Here is a 26,184-nt window from a genome sequence, read left to right as displayed (position 1 = left end):
TTTGAGCAGAGCAGGAATTTGCAATATGTTGGCACTGGAGTCAAGAGTCCTCTAATGTTGTGACTACAACTTGTTGCACTGCTGCAAGTGCCTAAAAATTCATTTAGTGCAGCTTTAATATTTTCGCTTTTATTGATTAAAATATAACAAGAAGAATACAACTGTTTAAGTTTTTATAAATCCGCCTACACCACAGTGGATTTATTTTTTGAGCCAGACCTTTGATTAAAAACAATAAAAAATAGCTGTTTGCCATGGTGGATCTTATATGTTAGAGCTGTCTAGTTGATATTTAATAAGGACTTTTTCAGTCAAGACATTATTGTCATGTGTATTCTGATGATACTTTCTGCATCTGTGTAAAGAGTGAAAGTCACTATCTTTGACGGTTGCCTCCTCTGGGTCTGTTCCAGACGGCTCCCAGGCTGAACTCCAGATGATGGCCACTCTGATCACACCGAATCCAGGACATGAATGCTCCTGGTCTGTCCCATCCTCCAATCACACGACTGCAGACCCCGCTCTGCCTAAGCCAATCAGACGCCAGCTGAAATAGGGGCGCCATGTGCTTATGTGCTTCCAATTTAGAAAAAAAAAAAAAAAAGCCCATAAAACTAATTGATATATTTATGTTTATATATTAGTTTTTGAGAGTTAATACTGTTGCTGTTTGAATATTCAGATTTTATATATGAGGCCAAGGAATAACAAATATTTTCCTGCACCATGTGTGTTTGTGTGTTATTTGGGAACATGACCAAGAAAAGGACGAGGGTTAGTTGTTGCCTCTATTTTCCCTGTTAACTTTTTTCTGCTTGACTAAAAGGCTTGATTGTCTTGCTGACACTACCTCTACCTTTGCAACTGGGGCGGATGGCTCTTTATTTGAAGCATGGAGGTGTGTAGAACAAGGCTGACAGTACGTAGGATAGCTGTTGAGAGGTTGGAGAATGAGGAAGAACAACCTTTAAATCATATGGTGATGCTTTGGTACAAAAAGGCCAGACCGCTCACTCAAAACAAGTAGTTGGATATACCACTATTCACTACATTAAATACTTAGCATATGCTGCAAAAATGAACAAAGTAAGTGAGAAAGTGGGTGAGGAGAAGGCCAGAGAAAGGTGTAAAGAAAGATGAAAGAATGTAGCAGTCATTTGCCTTGAGACCAGACACTTGTGCCTTTCCTACTAATTTATTCTTAATGAGTGAGAAGATACAGGCATGAGCATTAAACTGTCATGCATCACCAAAAACCACATGACAGCAGGGAAATATGATGCATACATCCATAACCCTTCTTTGGCTAAACCTAACTCTGGTGCAAAAAGGTGAGACTGTGCCTTTTTGTACCTAACTGATCCTTGACCCCAAACTCTCCTTTACACCGGCACATGAGACCAAAGACTGGCGGTGTTTCAAGAAAACGTTTGAGAGGAGCTCCAAAATGTTTCCAAGTGTTTTTTTTCTGTTCTTTTGTCCAAACCTCACACAATAACAAACCTTTTTCTTTGCATGGATCTGGGTGGTGAGGCAGGTGCAATATGCCAAGGCCGGACAGTGCTACTGCGCTTTAACTATTGAACTAGCCAAAGACCCTGTTGATTTATAGTGATTCTCTGTTGTATGATTTATATGTCAGTTCTGAATGTTGTTGTTTTTTTAAGGAGGGAGTTGTATATGTACAGTTTGTGTTCTGTGATGTAAATGAAAGATTCAAGCCAAAGTGAGGTTTGATTATGTGAAGAATTTGGGGAGAAAAAGCTTTTTGGTATTGTTTGGTAACACGTTCATGTGCCTTGTTGGATAGCAATACAACACATTTGTAAGGAAATAGGAGAAACACTTTTAGTCTAATCTTTGTCTGACATCAGCTGTTGTCAGGCTGTTTCCATAGAGTTTCCTCTTCATGCATAAACTTTATTCAACCCAAATTCTGCATTTGTTTGATTTACAGATGTACTCCTGTTAGCAGCCCTGACTTACTGTATGCACCAAGCCATTGTATAATTATGCCAACACACTAAATATTAAGATACTAAAGATCTGAAAAAATAAAATTGAAAAGTAAATACAATCCAGTGGATGGTTGTTGGGTAGTTTTCTTTCCTCATCTTCTTTTGTGTGGAACCTGGTGCAGAAAATTGTCCTTGTAATGATTGCTTTTCAGGTGAACGTGAGCAAGAATACCATAAAATGCACAGATAGATAAAGAAATTAAGTTAACTACAACTTCATTATGTCACGATCTGCTGAAAAGACCACGTGATGCCGCTGAAAGCTACAGATCAGCTGGTGAAGTGTAATATCATGGCATCACTAAATAATAACCTAACACCAGTGTGTGGTATGTGTATGCAGTTTGTTTCTAGAATAGATTAGGGAACAGAGATGTAAGTCCTCCCTTCCACAGAGGTGCAAGACCCACCCTCCTTAACACAAACCAAACATTTGCTGCTTCTGCAGTGTTTTGTAGATTAACTGACTGTGAACATGACTAATTAATCAAAAAGGGCAAAACAGGCAACTGCCTCAAAATTCTGCAACATATCTTGACGTAGTTGGGAACTGCCTGAACAAATAAGACACCAGGCTGCAAGACTTCATGAAGATGGGAGAGAGCACTAAACATGAACAGCAATAACAGTTCGGCTGCACTGTTACATTAAATGTTAGCATGCTGGCAACGGGTCCATTTTGTAACATGGGTTCTTTTAATTTCGATACTGTTAAATAGTTTGTCACTCCGGCCAGCAGGTGGCGCCTTTGGCCTGAATTATTCCTGCAGACTATTTTTTGTTTTCTACAGGCCTTTTCACTGGACCACTCAACCCTCCTCTTTCTAGGAATTACAAGTTTGGTATGAAGTTGAGTCAAGTCTCATACTGATGAGAGGATTCATAGCTGTGTGTGTGTGTGTGTGTGTGTGTGTGTGTGTGTGTGTGTGTGTGTGCGTTTGTGTGTGGCAACAGGGCTTATACACATCCTATAAACATTTGGTATAAAGAAAACAAAAATTATTGCTGCTAGTTACTGCCAGAACAAAGAGTCCTTGGGAGATTTGAGGTTTTGGTTTATATATTCTCCAAAGCACAATCCCAGAAACTTTTGAAACTGATTCTGTTATTGTGATAAAGAATCACAACCACTTTAGGTGTGTATTGATAGTCATTTACACTGAATAGCATCGGAAGGTCAAAGCTCCCTTGAAGTTTAACTTTCCCCCTTTTGGGTTCTGCCAAAGTTTTATTTCGTCTTGTATTAGATATATAATTCAAAGCTCTGTATTGTCGTACTAGTAACGTTGTTTTTGTTTCAAGTCAAAGCTACTTTGTCCCGTAATAATCAGCTCCTCAGTTTGTGTCTAAACATTTTTTTTTACACCAACTCATAATATTAGAGCCGTCTGATTGGCTCCTGTTCGTCTCTAGCTCAGCCACTGGCCAATGAGGGCGCGGCGTTGTTTGTGCACGGCTCCTGAGCTGCTATAAAGCGGCAGCAATGAGGGATGCGGGGAGAAATACTGATTCAAATAAACCAAAGACACATCCTACATGTGACTTCCTACTGCTGCTCTGTGTGTTGGTCGTCAACGGACTCTGGGACCTGCAGAGGCGGACTGAACTAAGGACGGAGCGGCTATATTGTCCCTGAATCCACAGGCTCAGGTAGGCTGTGCGCACCGAGGATGGTCCACACTGGCGCTCTGACACACCGCACTTCACTGGAGGAGAGGCTGACTCATTTTCTGACATGATTCATAGGGAAAACATCATCATCTCACAGTGACACAACCCACCACACGCACCATTTTACAGCAAAGCGTTTTCCTTCACTTGAAGCCCCTTTTCCCGTTAGCGTTTGCTTCTGTTTAATGGCTGCGGAGAATGAACTAAAACTACATCAGCCCGTAACACTGTCAACTTCATGTCTGTTGGTGTTCAGTCATTTCTGTCCTCTGACGTTTCATCCTGTGAATTCACTACAGATCAGACAGAGGTGATGAGGTCAAACACGAAGAGCAGTTTATTACAGATGTTTCCCCGTCACCTCTTTCGTTTCCCTTTTATTTGCGTGGAAGTTATTTAATTTCTGGAAGGAAACCCCTCCTGGTCTCACAGACACAGCTGTCAGGCAGCAGAATAACAGCTGTTGTGTCTGGAAGCCTTTTTTGTTCTCCGTCCTCCGTCAGTTTAACTGTCTTTGTTTCAGCGTCAGGAATTCATTTCCCATGTACTGTTGTTGATACCGAACAGCTGAGCGCCTCTTGCCTCAGTGCGCAAAGTTGCAGAAATACAGTCGGCATAGCGCCGGAAACGAAACGACGGTCTTCAAACTAAAAGCAGCAGAAAGTTCAGAAAAGTGCCACACATTCAGGACAAAGCTGATAATAAATATTATGAAACGGCCTGTTTCAAATTCAATTTATTTTGCTTAATTTTTTTCTGTCATTTGAAGTTGATTCTTGCTAATTTTATCAGTGTTTATAAAATATTAGACCTTTATTTAGAAACCAGCAACCGGACACCTGTGTGCTTTTCTCGCTAACCTGACTCTGCAGGGAGGAGGTGGAGATGCAGATAGGGTGGGGGGGTATCGTGCGGATGATTCAGTCCAGTTCAGACCAGTTCCATGGCTGCTCCTCATTCACCGCAATATACTTTGTCTTATTGTTCTAAGTATGATGATGTGCGGACCAGCTGCCAGAAACACGTTAAATCTGAGTGAAGTGCGGACTGTGGGTGGCATGTCTTCTATTGCTGGGTGCGATGGGTGACATCAAGTTTGTGTTCAGATAAAAAAAAACAGAAGTTTTGTGTGTGCAGCCTCAGTAAAACGTGACTGGGCATTAGTTTCCACGTACCCTAATAGAATAGACTATTATTCTTATTATAATAACTGTAATTATTATTATTATTATCATGGTCTGATGCTCATCACACCATCTGAGTATCTGAGCTGTACCCGGGAGCACAACGAGAATCTCGCGCGGCACCGGTTCGAACCGGCTCGAGCTCGCGCTGCATTCACGTGCAGTGGGGACTTCTTTTGCCAAAGTACCTTTATCAACACACAACATTGCTGCTGATGTCGTAGATAATAAAGGAAACTCAGACAAATAACTGTGTAACATCTGAGAGCTTTATTACCAAATTATGAGTTGTTGACATTGAAATTTAGAAAATGAATTTGATATGATTTAAAAAATCACTCTCTGAACTTCTAAGGTGAGTTTTCTAGTAATAAAGACCCCTCTAAAATATCTTTCCTCCCACCCTCATGCATGAGCTGAATGCATCATCATCCTCACAGTATGGCTGCTGCAGGAGCTATGTCACTATCAGCCAATAGGAGATGGCCTGTTACACCATGCAGCCAGTCAGATATGTCAGGGGCCGGCAGTGTTTCATATTGACAGGATGTGTTTGAACACCTCAAACAAGTCAGCTGTTGGTGGGAGGCTTTTTTGACCAGACTTGTATGTGGTTCAGACTCATAGTAAATAAGTGAAAACCAAGAGATCATATTCTTTATAGTCACTCTCAGAGCTACTGACGTTCCCTGTTGTTACCAACTGATGCCATATCTGATGACAAAATTGTTTCTATTCCCTCTATCTCTCTCTCAGCTCCTGTAGCCACACTCACCTAAGTCAGGCTAGTGCATTGCTACCTCCAACCCAGCTGACATGGCTCCTACCTTGGCCACGTCTTTCGCCCGCCGCTGGTGGATGGCGGTGACGGCAGTCATCGAGAACCTGCTGTTCTCTGCTGTGCTGCTCGGCTGGGGATCCTTGCTCATCATGCTCAAATCTGAAGGCTTCTACTCTTACCTGTGTAAAGGACCAGGTTAGTCAGCTTCACTGCCTCACATACGTTATCGTGTTTAACACATGACACCTGCATAGACACTGCTATCAAATAATGACCTTATGTTCTAAACTGTAGAAACAGTAACTGCCACTCATGTTTATCTTACAATAGTATTGTTTAGCCAGCTGTTTGTATGGGATGTTAATGAGACAAGCTTGCATGACAAAACCCTGAGTATCTCTGAGCTGCTGAGAAACCAAAAGCTTTCAACAGACGTCTTGCTTCACTCAGGGATACTTTATGGTGAGCCGGTGTGGTGTAATTATGGAAATTTGAGGACACACAGATAAGAGTACCAAAAGGCTCGGGTTTCACTTTAAAAAATAGTCTCAGCCTTGTTTTATTTCACAGCTCTCATTCATATCATATTTTATTTTTAATTTTGGAGTCCAAGCTGATGCAGGAAACTGAAGCCCTCAGTGGCTTGTTATTAGTTCGTGCTTCAGCTTGGAAAGTCAAAATCAGACGACAACTCTGGTTCACCCTAGCCAGGCTTTGGTAACCTGGAGCAATGTAGGCCAGTTAAACATCACAGTAACATATTAAAATCTGTCTCCATTGCCAGGTGGCAGACCATTCATTTGTTCATACAGACTGTTTCGTGTCTTCGCATTTTTGATCCTCTGATTGTGTTTGTCTGTATTTCTGTCTTTGTTTCTTACAAAGGAGCACTGATGAAAAGCTTACAGGGTTAATTTGTGCATATGAAACCTTTCAGTGGTTTGTTTACTTTCACTCACACATCATACTTTCGATCACATTGTTGCTGCATGTAGTGTCACACATTACTACAGGTCTTTATTAGCAGTTAATTGCTCATATATAATTCTTATTTCATGGTCTATGAGTGAATGTGTACTTTACCCTGATGAATGCTGATGATCTGTTTGTGTTTTATTGAAGGCAGCCTGTTTATATCATTGAATTGGGTTTAGGTATCTCTTAGCATTGACTCCAGTTCTTCCACATGACCTGACTCCAGCTTGTTCACTACAGGTCTCCACTTTCTCATCATCATTCTCTGACCTGCTGTGTAGTGTTAAATTGCGAATTGGGGCATTTTTTTCGTTGTAGCTGTATGAAGTCTGAAATCAGGTCAGGAATGTGTAACAAACAGTTTGCTGTATTTTAGAGCACGACCATTACAGGATTATAAGGTTGATGCCAAGCAGCTGCTGTTGACAAGCACAGATACAGGGGTGCAATAAGCTCACTTCTTTCTAACTCCACACCAATAAATTCTTTGCCATTTTCAAAGATGTCTTCAGGCCCAAAAAAGGCTGACTCAGGGGACATCACTTGAGTCAGTTTAACAGACTTTGCACAATTGGAGCAGTATTCAGTAACATTTCCACATTTTTAAACAGACGATGTGTAAAACGGTGGTGTTCCCTTTCAACAGCTGGTAACATCTGGGCATACACCTATGCCAGTAAGTTAAAAGGGTCTGGAAACAAGAGGGCATTCAGAGCCATGGCAGCACATCATAAAGTCTGTGTTTGGACTGAGGAAACAAAGCACAAATGTCACCAAGTGGCAAAAAACACTACTGGAAGGTGTATGATGATTTACAATAGGACCCACAGCAGATAAGACATAACATATGGAGTCGCAATGTGAATCATTAATCAAATGTTGTGCAAATGTTATTCTGCACATACTCATCCACAGTGTCTGAGCAATCAGACCCCTTGCAGGTTCACAATTTTTACTTCTGCACTGTGGATCTATTTTAAGAGCGTGTTCATCAGCATGTTAGTGAAACTAATCTTGTTCATGAGTTCAGCACTGCCTTTAGCTTGTGGTTTTCTGTTGCGCATTATCTTTTTACATGTTTATGCATCAATTACAGTAAAAGAAAGAGTGAGATTTCCCTCATCTAAGTTAATGGTATGTAGATCGTTCCTAGAGGAAAAAAAGGAGAGCAGAACGTTAGAAAGGCTTGTAGCTTGCCAGGTTTTTTGTTTGATTCTCATCTCTTACTTTACTGAGTATCCACTTGTGTGTTTCACTCATACAGCCTTCTGACCATCACTTGACCGCATCGCCTTTACACCATATCTCTGTCTTTAAATCGTGAGGAGCAGACCCTATGTCTGAGAGAAGTTTATCGATGCAGCCATAGTTATGTGGATGATGGTTTGTGTACTGTAGGCTCTAACTAGCATGATTCATCCTAACATCCTCTGTGGGTCGTCTTCTGTCAATGATAGTCAGGTTAAGCTCTGTGTCCGACAACTATCTGCAGGTGAATAAAAGGACAACTATGAAGTCAAGGAAATAAGGCAGTTAGTAGAGTCTAGTAATCATTAAACCAAATGGTTGTAGAGCAAGGAACAAATGAAATTTTCAGAGTTTGTGTGTGTGGTCAGGGCTGCCCTCATATTGACTCATAGTTACTGAGGCCTTTTGATGAGTCAGCATTCAGGGACGCTTGGGGACAGATGCTTCTGTTAGCCCAACAGTCAGCACTTAATGCTCCAATACACCTCAAATATCAGCCTGGGAGGTAGAGCACATAATCCACCTATTAACAGAAAGATTTGATCACAAAGGGCTTCTGTCAGGTGGTTGAACACTTCGGTCCAAACTGAGCAGCTCAGAGACTATGGATTGGTGTGAAATTTTACACAGAGGTTTATGGTTGCCAGAGGATGGATTCTAATCTAATTTTCAACTTGAGCCACCACCAAATTGATCATTTTGGTTTAGTCTACGCAAATATCAGATTTAACCACCATAACATTTGTTGCAGATGTTCATTGTCCCTACAGGATGAATTGTGAAATCTTTGTTGATCCCTTAACACTTACACTAACACCATCCACACATCTGAATTTTAATTTATGACTACTGATGTTTCCATTCCTATCAGACTTGATGTGTTATCTATTTTGTGCCAATTAACAAACTTTATAGTTAATATTCATAATACACTCATCAGACTCAACATTCACATTTTTAAAGTATGGACTATTTCCCCCATATCTCTATAGCAGTCTGACTTTTCATCCCACAAGCTTCTTTCAGACATAGTTGGATGACCAGTAGTTATTTCAGGTCAGCTTCATGGAGCAAGTGGTGAACATTTGCTGGTAAAAATGAATTTTTACTTTGAATGAAAGCCCACAGATTATTATAGATATTAGTCTCCGTGCTCCTTTACGTGTCCACACATTCCCACTGAATTTTTGTACCAACAGTAAAATAATACTACAGTCATCAGATGTTTATTGAGTCACATGACCCTTCACCTAGTTACATTCTCTCAGAGCTTGAGCCAGTGTTATTTACAGGGGTGCATTTAAGTTGACATAATAGCTTCCTGTTGTTCTTCAGAGCCCTCCCCTCCACTCAGAGACCAGCGTCAACACCTCCTCCCTTCTCCTTTTATCTTAATCTGGCTCAACAGTGGCAGAAATGAACATCACATAACACTTGAAGAACGTGGAGGAACGCTGAGTTTCCGTTTTGTTTACCAGATACAGCAGAGACTTTAGGTGCAGTTGACAACTTGTCTCCAGGACTGAAATGAACAAAACACACTGATGACCAAGTAATTTACGGCAACGTCCTCCCTTCCCCCAGACACAAAACACGTGGTAGCTGCCTAGTTTTAACAAAAACATGTCAAGGTGAGTGAGCAGTTGTTTTCCTCCTTCTGTCTGTCTGTGTTGATATCACCAGAGGCAACATCCTAATAGAGCAGATAGACAAAAATAAACTCCACATGAACCCAATGGACTGTGTTTACAACTAAATGTGCACGAAGCAGAGAGACTGTCGCAGAGTTGCCCTCCACCATGCAGGGGCTCAGATGGGACTATTTCGGGTTTCTGTTTACTCTGCATTGTGTTGTTTACCCCCAGGTTTGCTTACATGACCTTTAATGAGGCTCCTGATCAGCAGCTCATTTCTCAGAGATGGAGGTGTAAATGTAGAAGCTCTGACCTCAAAGAGCAACAAGATCACTTGAAATACCAAGAGGGTGTTTATTCCAGAACATGCTGAAACCTTTAGAGTGACTCACCAAGTCTCTCTCTTTGGTTTCACAATCAAGATTTCTTGCACGTGGAATATGATGATCCTTGTTCTGGACAGCGTAATAAATCTCCACAGGTTGAATTAAAGCAATACGCAAAAACACATTTGTTAGTGCTATCAGAGATTCACCATATTTGGCAATAAAACAATTCAAAAGTACTCCTGCATTCCACTTGTTATTTAGAGAGACCTTCAGTAGCACATCAGTGGCTAATCAGCACAATCAGTACATGCATGTGTAAATATATGAGAGCAACAGAAAAAGAAAAAAAAAAACCTTCCTTTGTACTTGTAAAGAGTAGTTAACCTGCCACCTCATCAGAGAACTGACCTGCTACAGATGATGGTGCAATGATACAGATTTTAAAATAAGAAACACAGATAAGAACAGTTCACATTTAAAGGCTTTTTCTCTGTGTTGTTGTTTACAGAAAACAGCTCCAGCCTGAACATCTCCAATGCCTCATCCTCCGAGGATGATTACCTGGAGATGAACGGCTGGCCCATCTGCAAGGACCAGGATGAAATGCTGAACCTGGCCTTCACCGTGGGGTCCTTCCTCCTGTCTGCCATCACTCTTCCAATGGGCATAGTGATGGACAAATACGGGCCACGGAAGCTGAGGCTTCTGGGCAGGTGAGACTGATATGATACATGTTGAGCAGTTAAGGCCTGTTTGGTGTATGATTTGCTGTTATTACTGCCTTTCTCTTATTTATACCACATTACTCTGTGTTATCAGTGCCTGTTTTGCCTTCTCCTGCCTCCTCATGGCTTATGGAGCCAGTGATCCCAACAGTACGTATCTCTGCTCATGTCATCTCACAGATGTCTTACATTCTCTCAGCTGCTGCACTGCCTCACACACTGCTTTCAATCATGTTGCATTTCTGGATGAGCAATATTATAGAGCACATAGAGTTTATTGATGCCACAGCGATGATCAATCAGATGGGATCTGTGGGATTTGATTTGTGATGGCAAAATAACCTCATCTGTCTGTGTCACTGATCTGCTCTACAGATCTGTCCATCCTGATCTTCTTTGCATTGGCGTTGAACGGGTTTGGAGGCATGTGCATGACCTTCACCTCACTGACGGTAAGAAATCTTTATGAAGATTACACTGCTGACCAGTAGCTTTTGAGAAAGAAAAGAAACTGTCATCCGGAGGCAGCTGGTTTTTAATGTAATGTCAATAGCAGCAAACCAGTGTAGCGTAATACCAAGATGTGAAATGAGCAAAAATGAGGAAAAAGCAGAGCTGAAGGAGGAGAGGAGGGAGGAATAAGGGCAGAAAGGCGGGAGAGTGATAGCATCAAACACTGGTGAAGAAAACATGGAATGAAGTGGACTGATGCATTAGAGAGGGAACATTTCAAAAGATGGATGGAGAGAGAAAAGAGAAAGGCTGAGCAGTTGACAAGAGATTACTGGGAGAAGGTGAGTAATGGCGACATGTGGACAGGAAAAGAGGGAGGGATGGAGTTGATTTGGGAAGCCAGTGGTCAAGAAGATCTCATTAGTCAGAGAAAATGCTGCATCACACGAAAGAGAGAGAGACACATGGGGAGAGAGTGACAAAAAGAGAGTGAGTGTGCATTAGTGATGCATTATTCACTCCTGTTCTGATGCTCTGCTCTGGGAGCCAAAAAAAGAAATCTCCTCATTACTGTTTCATCCACACAAGGACACATGGAGTGTGTGTGTGTGTGCGCGCGTGTGTGTGTGTGTGTGTGTGACATTGCAAATCTGCAGATGTGCAATTGCGCTTGACGGCACAATAGAGTGTTTACTGAATGTACAAGTACATTATGGGCGTTTGACGATTTATTGTGTTAAAACTTGTGTTACTTTGATAACCACATGGTAGACTTGTACCTGAGCAGTGTGTGTGTTGCTGTATCAGAGAACGCACAGATCACCAAGGACACAAACAGGAAACGTGCGACAGGGGAAATGAGAGTGTGTTTGTGTGTGTGTTTCTGCCCAGCCTTGCTTCAATGTTACCCATTCAGGGCGCCTACTGGGACCCACACACACACAGAGAAGTTGCTCAGCTGGTTTTCACCCACCCCTCTGTCTACCCTTCCAGTCTTTAGTCTCAGCCTGGTTGTTTTTGTCTTCTCAAGTTTCATCTGCTCTTACAACTGTCATGGGTACAGTATGCTACAGTATATCAGCAGTGTGTGTGTTGTTTTATCTGTGGAGCACCTCTTTACTACAGTCAGCTGTGGTACAGCTCCCTGCAGGCATCAACAAATGTTTTGTTTAAATTGCAGATACAAATTGTTTTGATGTGTGTGTGTGTGTGTGTGTGTGTGTGTGTGTAAGCTCTGGCTTTTCCCTTTTCCTGGACTTTACTGAAACCCTGGGTCAAATGTTGTTACTGTGGAAATAACTATTTTAAGAAAAATCTTAAGAAACATGTAACTTTTATTTCTCAGGGGTTTGTGGCATCATTAAACATTCAGACTCCTCAGGCTTAGGTGACCTATACCCGAGATGTCCTTCATAAACTTCAGGACTAAACTGGACTGTTTGTCTGCTTCCCTAATTTCTTCTCTTTGTCTTTCTTTGCTTCACTTCCCCCTTGTCTCCGGTGGACGCACTGAGCACACACGATAGAAAGGTAGTGAGGCTGAGGATGAGGAGGGAGGCATAGTTGATTCCTTCTACTCTTCATCCCTCCCATTCTGTGCTTATGAACAGATATCGTCTCCTTTTTCTTATGAAATGTTTTAAAACACACAACCTCTGAACTCACATATATTCTGTATATTCTGTATATTCTGTATATCCACGCCCACAGGCATGTGACGCCCCTCCTCTTGTTCTTTGTCTCATTCATGGCACGTGTTGAAGCCTTTTTGCTTCCTGTGTTTGGTCTCTGGCCTAGTTTGAAGCTCTTCTCACTGCTTTAATTCTGTTTCTGTCCTGTGTCTTCTAATGTATATGTGCTTTTATCTCTCTGGACCATGGGGAACCTGTTAGATGACTGACTAACGGATTCCCAGAATGAAACTTCCTAAAATTGGCCATTCATATGGTCTTTAGTTGAGAAATGTAAATGTTTTAAACACTCTCTCCCTGATGAATAAGCTTTAATTTCACAGTGGGGCTGAAGCAGAAAATGAGGAGTGATTTCTTATAAGTAGAAAATGTATGACATACACACAGCAATTTATTGTACCCTGTGAAGAGATGAAAGCAAGAGGACTATTTTACCACTCTGTGAATGACCATGTCAGGGGGAGAAAGTACAATATATGCTCTGTTTAATGCCTGTGAGTACATGAAATAAAGGATCCGAAGGGACACGTGAGGCAAAAAGATGAATGAATAGTGGAGGTCAAGAATTGCAGCAATTTGAATTTGGAAGCCAGACAGAGCAGCAGTCAATATCTGGCTCATGATGATGTGGCTTTGTGCAGTGGTGTGAATCTGGCAGCAGGCTATTTCACATGGTTTCCTGGTCTAATTTTTAGGGTTTTCTGTGCAGCTGGAATGACTGTAAATCCCTTCCAGAGACAGAGGGGTCTGAACACTCATTCAGAGACATCTCCACCCTCCCAAGAACATATTTCTGCTGGAAATACTCGTGCTTTTTTATTTTAAGGTCCCGGGGAGTTTAAAGTGTTGAAGGACATGGCTTCAGTCCAACTTAGCCTTAAAAATATGAGACTTATAGTAAGAGGAAAACATGAGATCAGGTAGATGGAAGAATGCAGTCTGGTGTTTATCAGCTGGTGTTTGTCAGCTGGTGTTTTCCAAGCTTACTTGGCTGCTTTTTATAATGGATAGAGTTTTATCCTGTGCGTCAGGGCAAGACCGGTCAGAGCTGGTTCGCAATGATCCAGGAGCAGGCAGCTGAAGTTTCCACTTGCTGCAGCAAACCCTCTTCCTTATTTCATTTCTCTGTTCTTTCCTCTCAAACAGCTCTGACCAGTCCCTCGCCACACTGAATTTTAGGCTCAGCATGTTTTCTCACTCCATACGCCTTCGTCACCTCACCTTCTGTCTTTCCCATTTTCATTTACGTCACTCAGCACAAACTCTGTCTAAGTCATCCAGAGTGACTTACTCATGTGACTTACTGATGTGAAGGACAGCCGAAACATCTGAACCATGTGATTCTGGACTTATCAGCCTGTGATAGATATTGAACACATTATATTTGCATCTTATAACGTTCAGAACAAGTCGCCAACGACAAGGAAAGAGTTAAAACAAAACAGACCCAGACTGGAGACAAGACATCAGTCCTGCGAAAATGTCAAGAAACAAAAATGCTTCTTATAAAAAAGTGGGACACATGGCACACAATGGACACAGCATTCACTTCCTTTGCTGCCACTGACAATTTCAGGTTCAAATTATAGGTTTCAACAAGCAATGAGGGAGTAAACATCAATGAATATAAGTTTTAGACTGATAACAAGAATCTAGTCATGCTCTCAGCTCAGTGAATCTGTATTTAACTAAATGCTAATACCATCATGCTAACTTGCTCATAATGATGATGCTAACATACTGAAATCCAGCTATGAACTCCATGGTAGCTATAAAACTATAACAACCAAACTGTTAGTGTTGGTTTGCTAACATTTACCTGTTAGCATGATTATTATTAGGGCAGATTAAATGAATTTATTTATTCTCCATTACTGCGTTGCTGATCTTTGTAAAGCCCTTTCAAAAGCTCTTCTTTTACTGGCACGTCCAGGGACATTATATAAAGCAGAACATTTTGGCAGTGGCCTTAGAGTTGTTCAAGTGTTTATAAGTAACTTATGATAAATCAGAAATGAACATTTTTCAAAGATGACTATAACCAATAGCAAGAAGACAATAAGCACCTTAGAGAAACTTAGTCTAATCAAGCTTAGTCCTGACAAACAGTGGTGCTGTTATTAAACAGTAACTTCCATACTGTTCTAACAATACCCTGAAATAAACAGATCTATTCATAGATAGATAGTGTTCTCCTTTGGAGCATCTTTGTTTCTCAGACTTTGTGATTATTTCTTATGTGAATATATTAAACAAATGCCAGCACCCCCCAAAACAAAATAAAAGTGCACCTGCACCAGCTGAACCCTGATCTCATGTCTCTAGGTGGCTGCTCTTAAGCTAAAATAGACCTTTAGTGGCTATACAAACACTAAGCCCATCTGTCTGTGTACCCTTCCACTCTCTCCATGGACACACTGTGACTACAGAGCTAACAAAAGCACTATTCAGGAAAGGAACAACAAAGTAGATAGTAGGCATTATAATTTAGAGACGTATCTAGACAGAGTGCATTCTGTCTTTTCCTTCTGCAGTGGAGGTAAATGAACCGATGTTCATGTTTGTGATCAAATTTATGTTATTGTAGACTAGAGGAGAAGTTAGGAGATTAGTAAAGCATCTGTTTAATGAGACAGAAAATGGTAGGGAGGAAATGAGTTGAGACTTTCAGAAGAAATACTGAGAATATCTCTGATTAGGAACAATGGAACCACACGCTGTATACATCACTATAGTGATTTGATAAATCATACAGCTGATTTCTGCTGGAAAACCTTGTGAAACCTTAATTTAGAATTTTAAACACTACAGTATCTCCCCATAGCACTATTATGAAATCAGTTCTTTTCATTTGTCCAAGTTAGGCATGTTAAAACTAATCTAGGCAGATATAAACTAAGAAAGTTAATATGGAAGAGTCTTGTGTATATGGATAAATTCGGGCATTGATTAAATAAATTATTAAAGGCATTCACAAATGTGATGGAAAATGTATTTATATTAGAGCTGGCAGATTTTTATTGGCCCAAAATAACATCAGTCACAAACTCACCTGTCTGCTTGACTGATGTGTTATTGACTCCAGCTATAAAAACAATATTTGCTTCTCCCATCAACACGTCTGAACCCGTTAATCCCTACTTCTTTAATCATTACTAGACCAAACTGGTTTGTATAATGTTTTTAGGAAACAGTAGTTTTAGCAGTTGATTGTGACTCAGACCTACTAACCCAGAGAAACTCTCTGTGAAGGAAGTGTTTTATTAGGCTGGTGCTCAACAGAATCACAAGGACCAGACGTAGTTTTTAATGTGGTTTGGAAAGGCTGCTGCACACACAGATGGTTTGTAGATTTCCTTCTGGGGCTGCACTGTTCGCTGAATTGTTATTTTCGCCCACTCACATGTGACTGCTGAAGGTTTTGCCTGTGGCAGCAATGCTTTTTCCAAAAAACTGGGTTCCAGAGTGAATAAATAAATCCAGGTGTATTCGTTGGAGAGACACTATGGAGGTGAATGCTCGAGAAGTTAGGGACAGACATATCAACACTGGATATGGCTTTATTATTTTGGGTCTGTACTGAATATTGGAATTTAGATGGGTCACTGATCTTGTGACTTGGGGGCTGTACAAGCATTACTGTAGTGGTGATAGGAGTTTAACCTTATGTAAACATGCAATCTTCTCTGCTAAACATTTTCTTTTAAACTCTATTCTCGGATTAAATGTGAAAATAAAAAAAATGCTGGTTACGAATCATTAAATTAAAAAAAGAGTTTTGTGATTTATCTGAAACATATATTTAAATGATACATTTAAATCAGTGGTAAAGTCAGTTGATGCTAAAGACTACGTCTGACAAGTGTGTGTAAAATGTCATTGGCGTGTTATTAGCATGTTAGCATTTTAGCAGTTAACATCTTTGACCAATTCTCAGACCCACCAGTTTGTTTTGCTTTGTTGAAATATTTTAGGCAGCAAGTTTTGACTAGAAAAAAAATGCATAGAATAATAAAAATAATATCCCATGTTCTCTGGAATAAACTTTGCTGTCAAAAAAGAAATTTGCAATATTTTCAAACTTTTCTGAGCCCCTCTGCCTCCTAAAAAAATTGCACACAGTTCCTTACCCCACAGTTTACCATGCTATTAATAGAGCTCTTGGAAAAGACTGGACATTTAAAAAATGGCCTGTCGTCACAGGCGAAAGGATAAAGAAGTGGGGAAATCTGAGCCTGTTGACTCTGCAGAGATATGAGTTGGCCTTGATTTATCATGACCACATCATGTTTTCTGAGCTAGACACAAGCTGAGCTGGTCGTTTGTGTTTCCTCTAACTGGGCTAAAAGGCACTCATTGTACCTTCCATGTTTTCAGTCAGTCTCCTCCCTGTATGGTGTCATAACAAATAACTAATAATTTTTTTCCAGAGACACTGAAGCAGAAGAATTTGCCCCCTTGTTGTTTGCCAGTGTGTAGTGATTTTGTAGCTCACCTATGGTCCAATTATTCTGAGGGGTGATGTCTGTGTAAGGTGAGGGGGTTCAAGCAGCTGCCTAACAAGCTGCACCCCTGCAGTTACCACAACAGCTGGGTGGAGGCCAGATGATGACAATGAGAGAGGAACTGGAGGGAATTCTGAGTGCAGTTTTGCAATGCATGACCCATAAAAATGTGACTTCCTTATTTTGAACTCCCTGCCCTCACTCTTTCACTAGGGAACCACTTCACTCACTGCTGGTGACTCAGAGTATAACATATTGTGAAGATGGCATAAATTAAACATCACAGTCAAAGAGATGACAAATCTCTAAGCCACATGTTTACTCTTCGCTTTTAAAGACTGTTTACAGTTTGAAATTACCTGGTTAAGAACAGTATGTAATCTGTCTCAAGTTGAAGGTTGAGTGTCATTATGCAAGACGACACTGGCTTTTCAGACAAATGATGCAGAACAAACAGTGAGAGAAACTCCCTGCTGCTGGTAGCACAGTTTGTACTTTGTGGTGACAAAACTATCAGTAGCCAGTAATCTAGGGCACTTGGGTAAAGTGTTTATCTAGATGTGTGAAATGTTACATTTGTTCACACTGAGTACTTTTATGTAGGTTTTAATGGATTATATAGGGAGAAAGTTAATTAGAGATATAATTATGAAGCTTTCACTCACAGGTCAATTAATACCATCTAAAGTTTGCTGAAATGAAGCCAACATGACTGGTCAAGTGAGTTTATTGAACTGAGCACAAAAGTGTTTATTCTTATTTACTCAAATCAAAGTTAAGGTTTTGCTTTAAGTCAGTAGGATCTGTTGCCTGTCAGTGCTGCAGTGCAGTGTGCAGTGCCCACTCATGCAGTGGGGAGATACACTTCAGGAGGATTTTTTTTCTCTACTTCCACAGTGAAACTGAATACCAGCCTGTGCTTCTGCATGTTGTGTTAGCAAATAGGTAATTGATTTTTCCACTTCATACCTGAGGCTAAGTGTTTCACAGCACTGTGATCATATGTCAAATGATGGATAAGAGTGAGACTGTCATCTGTGTTTTGAATTAAACTTATTAATCTTCTCCTGCTTGTGCAATAGCTCCCCAACATGTTTGGAGACCTGAGGTCAACCTTCATCGCCCTAATGATTGGATCTTACGCCTCCTCTGCTGTCACCTTCCCTGGCATCAAGGTATCATTTACATCGCTCAATTCTTGATTTACCCCAAAATATCCATTCCTCTGCCCACATTCATCACAGAAGGATTCCTCCTCAGAAGTGATCCTTGACTATTAAATCAGTAAGAATAATGCTGCTATCACAGAATGTGTTACTGATTCTCCCTTATGATGTAGGTGATCTATGATCTGGGTGCCACCTTCATCTCCATCCTGCTGGTTTGGGCTGGCTGTGCTTGCCTCCTTTTCCTCAACTGCTTCATCAACTGGCCCCTGGAACCCTTCCCTGGCCCAGAGGACATGGATTTCACGTAGGATACCACACACATTCGCTCTGGCTCACACACAAAAGACAGCACACCACAGACAGCCTGCAGAGATCACTGCATTACCATATACACATGTACAACATTGCATAGACTTACATGGTCACACACTCATACACAGTAAATCCCAGTGTAATGCAGTAAAGGCCAAGTCCTAAAGACAGGAAAGGCCATAAAACCAGATAATCAGCTAGCTCTGCTCTCATTCACCTGGATTCTGTGTTTTCTCCTGCCTATTCTCCTCTGTTCACTGATGATTTTTTCCTTCCCTTATATATTCCTGTTCCTCTATTCAATTAAGACATTTTTTTTTTTTTACTTTTTCTGAGCTATCACCTTTAAATTTGTCATCTCCTTCCACCTTTATCTCAGGGTGAAGATCAAGTTCAGCTGGCTGGGCTTTGACCACAAGATTACAGGGAAGCAGTTTTACCAGCAGGTGACCAATGTGGGGCGCCGTCTCAGTGTCGGCAACGCCATCAAGCAGCAGCAGCAGCAGCAGCTGCCCAAAGACCTGGCCACACAAGATGGCAACAAGCTGTGCCTGTCCACCGTCGACCTGGAGGTGAAGTGCAAGGCCGAGGAGGAGAGTAAGTTCTGTAATGATAAAAATCTATAGTAAAGTGATTTAAAGTTCAAGCAAATCTGTGTTGCTTGAATGATTTTTTTTGTGTTGCATTCTGTCCATGCAAACCCATTCACAGCTTTTACTCAATGGCTTTTATTGCCATCTGATCTTTAAAACTGGAATCCCAAACATGCTGCTGACAGATGCCACTGCTTTCTCTGAGTCTGTTAGAGAAAAGAAATCCAAATGGTGCAGAGGTATTCACAAACACAAAAGAGTCAACAGAAATGCTCGAGCTGAAATGATTCAATCTTGAGCCAAGGCAGTCATACTATTTACTATGTCCCCTTTGCCAAACTATGAATATTCATTTGAACACGTTGAAAGCCAGTCTGCTGGAATGAACTGAGCAGGGGAGTTGCTCTGTGAGCCAGATTCATTTAAAAGCTCCAAGATGGACAATGAATTTCCAGACCAAGGTCCATCCCACTGGAGAGGAATAGTGATACATTTATAAAGTCTAGAGAACCAAGTCATTAAACTATTCTAAAACTAAATCCTCAGGTCTTGACTCACATCTGTACAAAGCAATTAGTCATAAGCACCCATTTCATTCCTATGGTACTGGCAAACTGCCCCTTTACCTCTACCCTACATCCACATTAAGCTAACCTCTGTTACCCCTACACCCCCAGGCGTCCTCAGTCCCTCTGGGCTCTTACGCCTGGGTCAGGGACTCACAGTGGGGGTGGTATGGTCTCTCCCCTTGCTGTCTCTTTGGTACCAAACGAACCGTGGAATCGGTTCGGACCCTGTTCTTAAAAAAGCCTCTCAGCAGGCTCACTGGCAGTCTGCCCCAGAGAACCATTGTTGTGGGTTGAAGAATCAGCCAGTCCAAGTGTGTGTGTGTGTGTTTCTGTGTTTGGATTGAAGCTCATTTTTTGGTTTTATAACAGCTGGACATGTAGCTTTAAAGAAGCCCACGTTATTCCCTCACACACAAACTTTTTCCCGCTCATTTGAGCTAGCAGTTTGGCTAAAAAGGTGCGAGATTCTTGAATCTTCATCTGATGTGCTAACCCATGCTGACATGCTAAGTTCATACCTGGCAAAAATCATTATGCTCATGCTGTAAGCTTGTTAACAGTTAGACAGCATGCTGTAAGTGTAGCCTCACAGAGCTACTGACTCTGTGTCTGTAGTATTTTAATGTGGAAAAATAAACATTTTCTTTCTTCTATCATGCTGTGAGTCTAGTAGCTAATTATCAAACCATGTGTGTAAAAGTGCTTACAAAACTTTATACTACTTTCTAAACATGACCAATCACCAAACATTTGCCTTAATTGAGCCTTGGATGAATATCTGAGGCCCTGGGTAATAAAGCCATCTGCCCTGTCTGTACCTCCCATTAATTGGTTTGTCCAGTTCTACACCATATGGGCAGCTGTATCTATTTTTCATTTATATTAACAACTTTGGTTAATGATCAGCTTATCCTGAACCACACATACCCACTTACTGTATCTTCTCCTGCAGGGTTAGATGTATTACCGTGGCTACCCAGAGCCTCTGGGAATATTTAGATCCACTTTAACTGCAGATTTACCCTGGGGAGGAGGCACATCAGTGTAGTTCAGCAAGTGTAAGGAAGCAGAAAACCTCATGTGGGATTAGAAGCATGTATGACCTTGTAGCTGTCTGTAATGTACAAACTGGAGGCTGAAAGTAGATGTTTTAGTTTGTGTGTTGAAATGCAAAACCAGGTGTTATACTGTCAGAATCCGTCTTTGATGGAAAATGTTTTAACTCCAACACGTGCAAAGTGTGATTTTTTTAACTGTATAACCTGATAACAGGTAAAAACTTGGATTATTTTCCCCTAAAATCTGCATTGGGAACACTATATAACTGTATCACTATATAACATATGGAGTGCTGATGTCACATATGGTCCTCTTTGGGAGCCTTTGAGAAACTTTACTACTTTCAAATGATCAATCACTATATTCCATAAAAAACATTACAGGATTAATTGTCACAAAATCTGTCATGCCCAGTATTTCTGATATCTCATAATAAGTCACTCGCTTTCTGGTATGTCAGCAAACTGATGTGGCGAGCCCTGACTCCAATGACCTTTTCTCTCTTCATTTCCTCTTCAGATCAGTCCTTCATTAAAAGTATCTTCAGTTCCATCTTCTTGCTGAGCCTTATCACGATGTGTGTGACCCAGCTGCGCCTCATTTTCTACATGGGAGCCATGAATACCATCCTGGAGTCCCTAACAGAGGGAGACCTCAGTACAGGTATGTTTCTGTAAGCCTAAAGTGGATTAAACTATCATTTAAAACACAGATGTTGTTCTGTAAATCTTTACCATCTCACCACAGACTCAGACTCAGTTTTTCTGCTCCCCGACACCTAACAGTCATCTATAGCTGCTTTCTGCTCAGCTAATCTGCCTCGTTGCTTGTTGTTAACTCAGCTCCGTCTTTCCTTTTCCGTTTGTCTTTCTTGCTCTTGCTCTTTTCCTGTCATGCTGGCTTCCTGCTGCTGTTGCAGTGGAGAGGATGCAAGTAGGTAAGAGTCCTCAGGCCACGAGCACCATTGTGAGGTCCCTAACAGAAGACTTTCCTCTCCTTCTCTCCTCAGATGTGTGTGTACTTTTTCTGTCTTGTGAGAGCATGAAATTTGAGTTAAAAGAAAATCACAAGTCACATTCCCAAAATTGTTGTCCTGTCAGTGCCCAGTGTGTTTACTTGTGTAACTCCCTCTATCTCCCTCATCTAAAAGCTATTCATAACATTTAGTTTACGTTAAGACAAAAAACATTAGAACATAATAATAACTGTATTCTCATCTGTCCCTCAGTGAGTGTCTACAGCTCCATCTTTGGCGTGCTCCAACTTTTGTGTTTGGTCACCTCTCCTGTGATTGGCCAAGTCATGGACTGGAGGCTCAAAGACTGTGAAGACGATAATGACAAGAGTGCCAAGAGGTGAGGTTGCACATGTAAATACACACATTTATGTAATCACACATATCATTTGTTATTCATCTAACATATCTGTTCCATTAGGGAACCTGGCCAGCCCCGTCGCCGCACCAAACAGATCCAGAAGATCATCAATGCCACCAGAGCTTTCATCTTCACTAACCTTCTCCTGGTTGGCTTTGGAGTTACCTGCATCATCCCTAACCTGCACCTTCAGGTACATAAAGTCACACACCAGCCGAGAGAGAAGTATTTTATTTATCTGAAGCTTTTTGGGGACATGCATGTCCCAGCACGTGCTGCTCTTACCTCCTCCCCTAGAGGGAGAGACTGAAATATACATAACATGGTGTTATGAGAGAGTCACACAGTAGTCTGCTCCTGCTCCTTTAGTGACACCTACTGGACAAACAAGTCGTTGCATGTTATTTACTCATTCTGATTCTCATCTATCAAAGATGAATATCATTTGTCACTGTCAGCTGATCGTCGATTTAATGGAGAATGTTTTTTTTCTCCTCCTCTTCAGATTCTGTCCTTTATCTTGCACACAATTGTCAGAGGCTTCATCCACTCTGCAGTCGGAGGCCTCTATGCTGCTGTGTAAGTGTCTCACATGGTCATAAACATACACACTGATACCATATAAAACTATAGTACCATATAATATACTATATACTGGCCTGGGGACTGTTTCATCAAATTTGCAACATGCATATGTTTAATCAAACCTTTACCTCCCTTTAGAGTTTAGAATCATGTTCATGGCAGTGAAATATAGTTGAGGTTCAGGTTAGTGTTGACAACTGCTTTTTAAGTTTCTAATTACTAAAACATGTTGTTTGTCCTTTGCAGTTACCCATCCTCTCAATTTGGCAGCCTGACAGGTATGCAGTCTCTGATCAGTGCGCTGTTTGCCCTGCTGCAGCAGCCTCTGTTCATGGCCATGGTGGGGCCCCTGGACGGAGACCCTCTCTGGGTAAGATGAAACAGATAAATAGACATTAGCAAATGAGAGCAAGAGTAATGGGAAATATTTAGACCTCTGAAAATTAGATGTGATTTTAGTCATTGATCCATATCAGTATATTGCACTGAGCCTCGTATTGTCTTCAGGTGAATGTGGGCCTGTTAGCACTGAGCATGCTGGGATTCTGCCTCCCTGCCTACCTGCTGTTGCACAGCCGTCACCTTCAGCGCCTTCAAGACGAGCGCGATGAGGATCCAAAGATCTATGTTAAAATGAACAACGGCAGCCAGCCTGAGGCCTTCGTATAAACCCGGAGGAAGAACAGAGAGGAAGACGAGTTCTTAAAAACCGGAGAGGACGAGCTACACTGCGAGAGAAGAGAAAGGACAGACAGAAGAAGAGAGGGAGGGCAGAGTGGTGGAGTTCACTTGCTTGTATAGTATGTGTGATAACTACATCCACTCTTCCTCCCACATCTCTCAGTTTGTCTGATGTCTCATAGATTCTGTACACACACATTTTCACACTCACTATTTTACTGCCCATCATATTTGGTCAAACATGACTGCAAACCACTGTGACAACCCCTGTTTACTGCCCCTCGCCCCTTCATTTGTTCAGTGTACACTGTGAGAAACCTAACACACACCTTCATCGACTGGTTCAATTTCTGCCAGTTCTACTTAAAAATCCTAAATAAAGAAGAAGATGCCAGCCAACAGAAAGCCACAGTGAGGAGATTTTGAAGGAACCAATTTCTCAGTGACACTATTGTGCTTTAAATCACCTCACAAAAAATGGCTAAACATGGTGGACTCCAGTAACCGTGACAACCTTTGCTTTCTAAACTCTTGTCTCTCTCAGACAACACAAGCCGGTATTTAATGAGGGTGCTGGATGCCTGTTCTGTCTGTGAGGACTTAAACATCCCTTGGGAGACAAAAACACACAGACACAGCAGTGGCACCTTTTGGTCCTGATGTCTCATCCTCTTGTGCTTGAGGGCACTAACTGAATGAGACCTACAGTCAGCAGCATCAGTAGCAGTTCAGATTGAAACACACAATATGATGGCTTTTTAGTCAGCACCCAGCAGACAGATGAGTTAGTCAAGAAACCTCAGCATCTCTGCATGTGTGTTACATAATGCAGCATGAAAAACTAGTTTGGATGAACGCCACTGCATGATGCCAGAGACAGTGCTGGTCCTGTATTACTCTTTCCATTATTAGCGTGGAAAGACACTTAGTTTACCATGTCGGTTTGTTTTTGTTTGTTTTCTGTCATGAATTCCTAATGTGTGTTTTGAATATGTAACCATTTTCTCAAATGTTTTTACTTGCAATATGATCACAAACGTGTTGTTAAAACTTTGTTCCCTGTACATGATCTGAAGATATAGATGAGTAAATGTGTTTAGAGTAGGCAGACGGGACAAGCAGATTTAGATATAGTGTGTTTGTTTAAAGGCTGGATCCCTACATTTTTCTACTTGCTCCACACATGAATTTGGAGTCTCGATTCGTTGTAGCAATAAGTGCTTCTGTGAGGTGCTGAGCAACCTGTCCACACAATCACACAATGACAGGAAAATCTGTAATTTCACCGACTGTATTGCTAAATCTCCAAAGGTGCTAATTGAATTTACAGAAATGTGTTTTTTGCCTTTTGCTTTAAAGAGCAGTTGAAGTAATTTTACCACAAAAGCAACAAATTGCCATTAAATTACTAACACTTACTTCTTTTGTAGATTTCCAAAGAACCAAGCAGGTGCAACCACAGCATCAGCTCTGGGAAACTTGAATTAATCTCTTACAGATATAAAGGGAGATTAGCTTGAAGGCAGCAGACTGATAGAGACACATTCCTCCAGCATCTGAGAAAGGCTGAGCATAAAGAGACTGAACACAGACAACAGAGTCTTTGTCTTTGAAACAGAACAGAAACATGGAGCACGTAGAGAATGACACAGGGAGATAATAATTGCTCTTTGATTCAGTCTGCTGTCTTCAAATACCATAGGGTGAATCTCCTTAGATATTTTCTGCCTGGCAGTAGCTCACAGAGGTACTTTTAAAGACAGCCATGGTGCTCAGACTGCCTCTCTGTTTGTGCAGATGGTAGGAGACGTTGATCCAGACAGGATGTTGTGCACTCAGCCCCTCTCTCCCTCCATTTATTCATCCTTTGCTTCCATCCACCCATCTATTCTAAAACACGTTTTGAAATGTTTGCCGATGAGCTGAGAGACAAGGCTCTGTTGCCATCAGATGCTCCCAACGAATGACTAATAGAAACGAATGGCACATGATGCACTTTAGACCTTAAAAATGGACCTCCGATGTGTATTTCTGAATGGCCTGCCCCCACTGTATCTTACACACAGTGCATGGCTGCACACTAGTGGTGTGTGATGCAAAGAATGTATACTTAGAGCTTCAGACAGGGTTTTGTAATTCAGAACATGTTAACAGAAAGATGCTGTTATTTTTTTATAATCACAGAAAACAACTATTTCTTCACATGCTCACCTCGAGTGCATGGACAGTGTGGCAAGAGTCTTGTCTCTCAGTCCAAAAACTTTTTTCAGCGTGCATAAACCAACTTTAGACGTTCATCCTTACAAAAGAGTATGGCTTTGTTATTTTTAAAGAACCATAGAGAATTGTATGGAATAAAATTGGCGCAAAAATGATTTCACTGTGTTTTGTTGTATGACGAATGTGAAGAGACTTTCATAAAGTGGAAAAATTGTGCCTATAATTAAAGATGTTTGCATATAAAACTAAATTAGGATTCATATTTTTCTATGCATCGAATATTGTCTAATGCACACCTGGTAGACAGATGCATAGAAAAATAAAATCATGCAGAGAAAAATTATAAATCCCTACATAATGTCAGCACTATATGCTGGGTCCTGATCACAATCTATGTCCAAAATGT

The 26,184-nt window shown here is 41.1% G+C and overlaps 2 protein-coding genes across 5 annotated transcripts in view; both read left to right on the top strand.

Annotated features, from left to right (window-relative positions):
* LOC113137281 (unconventional myosin-Ic) overlaps nucleotides 1–2,082 on the top strand; it is a 52,461-nt gene extending 50,379 nt beyond the window's left edge. For all 3 annotated transcript variants that reach the window (XM_026318823.1, XM_026318840.2, XM_026318832.1), the window contains one exon: nucleotides 414–2,082. In XM_026318823.1, the coding sequence (XP_026174608.1) occupies nucleotides 414–440 (27 nt within the window). In that variant the 3' untranslated portion in view covers nucleotides 441–2,082. The remainder of the gene's footprint in view (nucleotides 1–413) is intronic.
* A 1,420-nt stretch (nucleotides 2,083–3,502) lies between these two features.
* Nucleotides 3,503–24,386, top strand: LOC113136741 (large neutral amino acids transporter small subunit 4-like). Of its 2 annotated transcripts, XM_026317780.2 has the most exons (14): nucleotides 3,503–3,668; nucleotides 5,630–5,849; nucleotides 10,349–10,553; nucleotides 10,660–10,715; nucleotides 10,941–11,017; nucleotides 18,297–18,389; nucleotides 18,554–18,687; nucleotides 19,075–19,292; nucleotides 21,436–21,579; nucleotides 22,145–22,271; nucleotides 22,353–22,485; nucleotides 22,798–22,871; nucleotides 23,124–23,247; nucleotides 23,385–23,546. In XM_026317780.2, the coding sequence occupies exons 2-14, from the start codon at nucleotides 5,690–5,692 to the stop codon at nucleotides 23,544–23,546; spliced, it is 1,707 nt and encodes a 568-aa protein (XP_026173565.1). In that variant the 5' UTR covers nucleotides 3,503–3,668; nucleotides 5,630–5,689. The 2 variants fall into 2 exon arrangements, with proteins under 2 accessions (XP_026173565.1, XP_026173572.1); XM_026317787.1 differs by lacking the exon at nucleotides 3,503–3,668 and having other exon boundaries at nucleotides 5,690–5,849; nucleotides 23,385–24,386.
* The last annotated feature ends 1,798 nt before the right edge of the window (nucleotides 24,387–26,184 follow it).

The sequence above is a fragment of the Mastacembelus armatus genome, chromosome 13 (genome assembly GCF_900324485.2).
Source record: "Mastacembelus armatus chromosome 13, fMasArm1.2, whole genome shotgun sequence".
NCBI classification, from domain to species: Eukaryota; Metazoa; Chordata; class Actinopteri; order Synbranchiformes; family Mastacembelidae; genus Mastacembelus; species Mastacembelus armatus.
The sequence above is the reverse complement of the archived record's forward strand: the minus strand, read 5'-3'. Positions and strand labels throughout refer to the sequence as shown.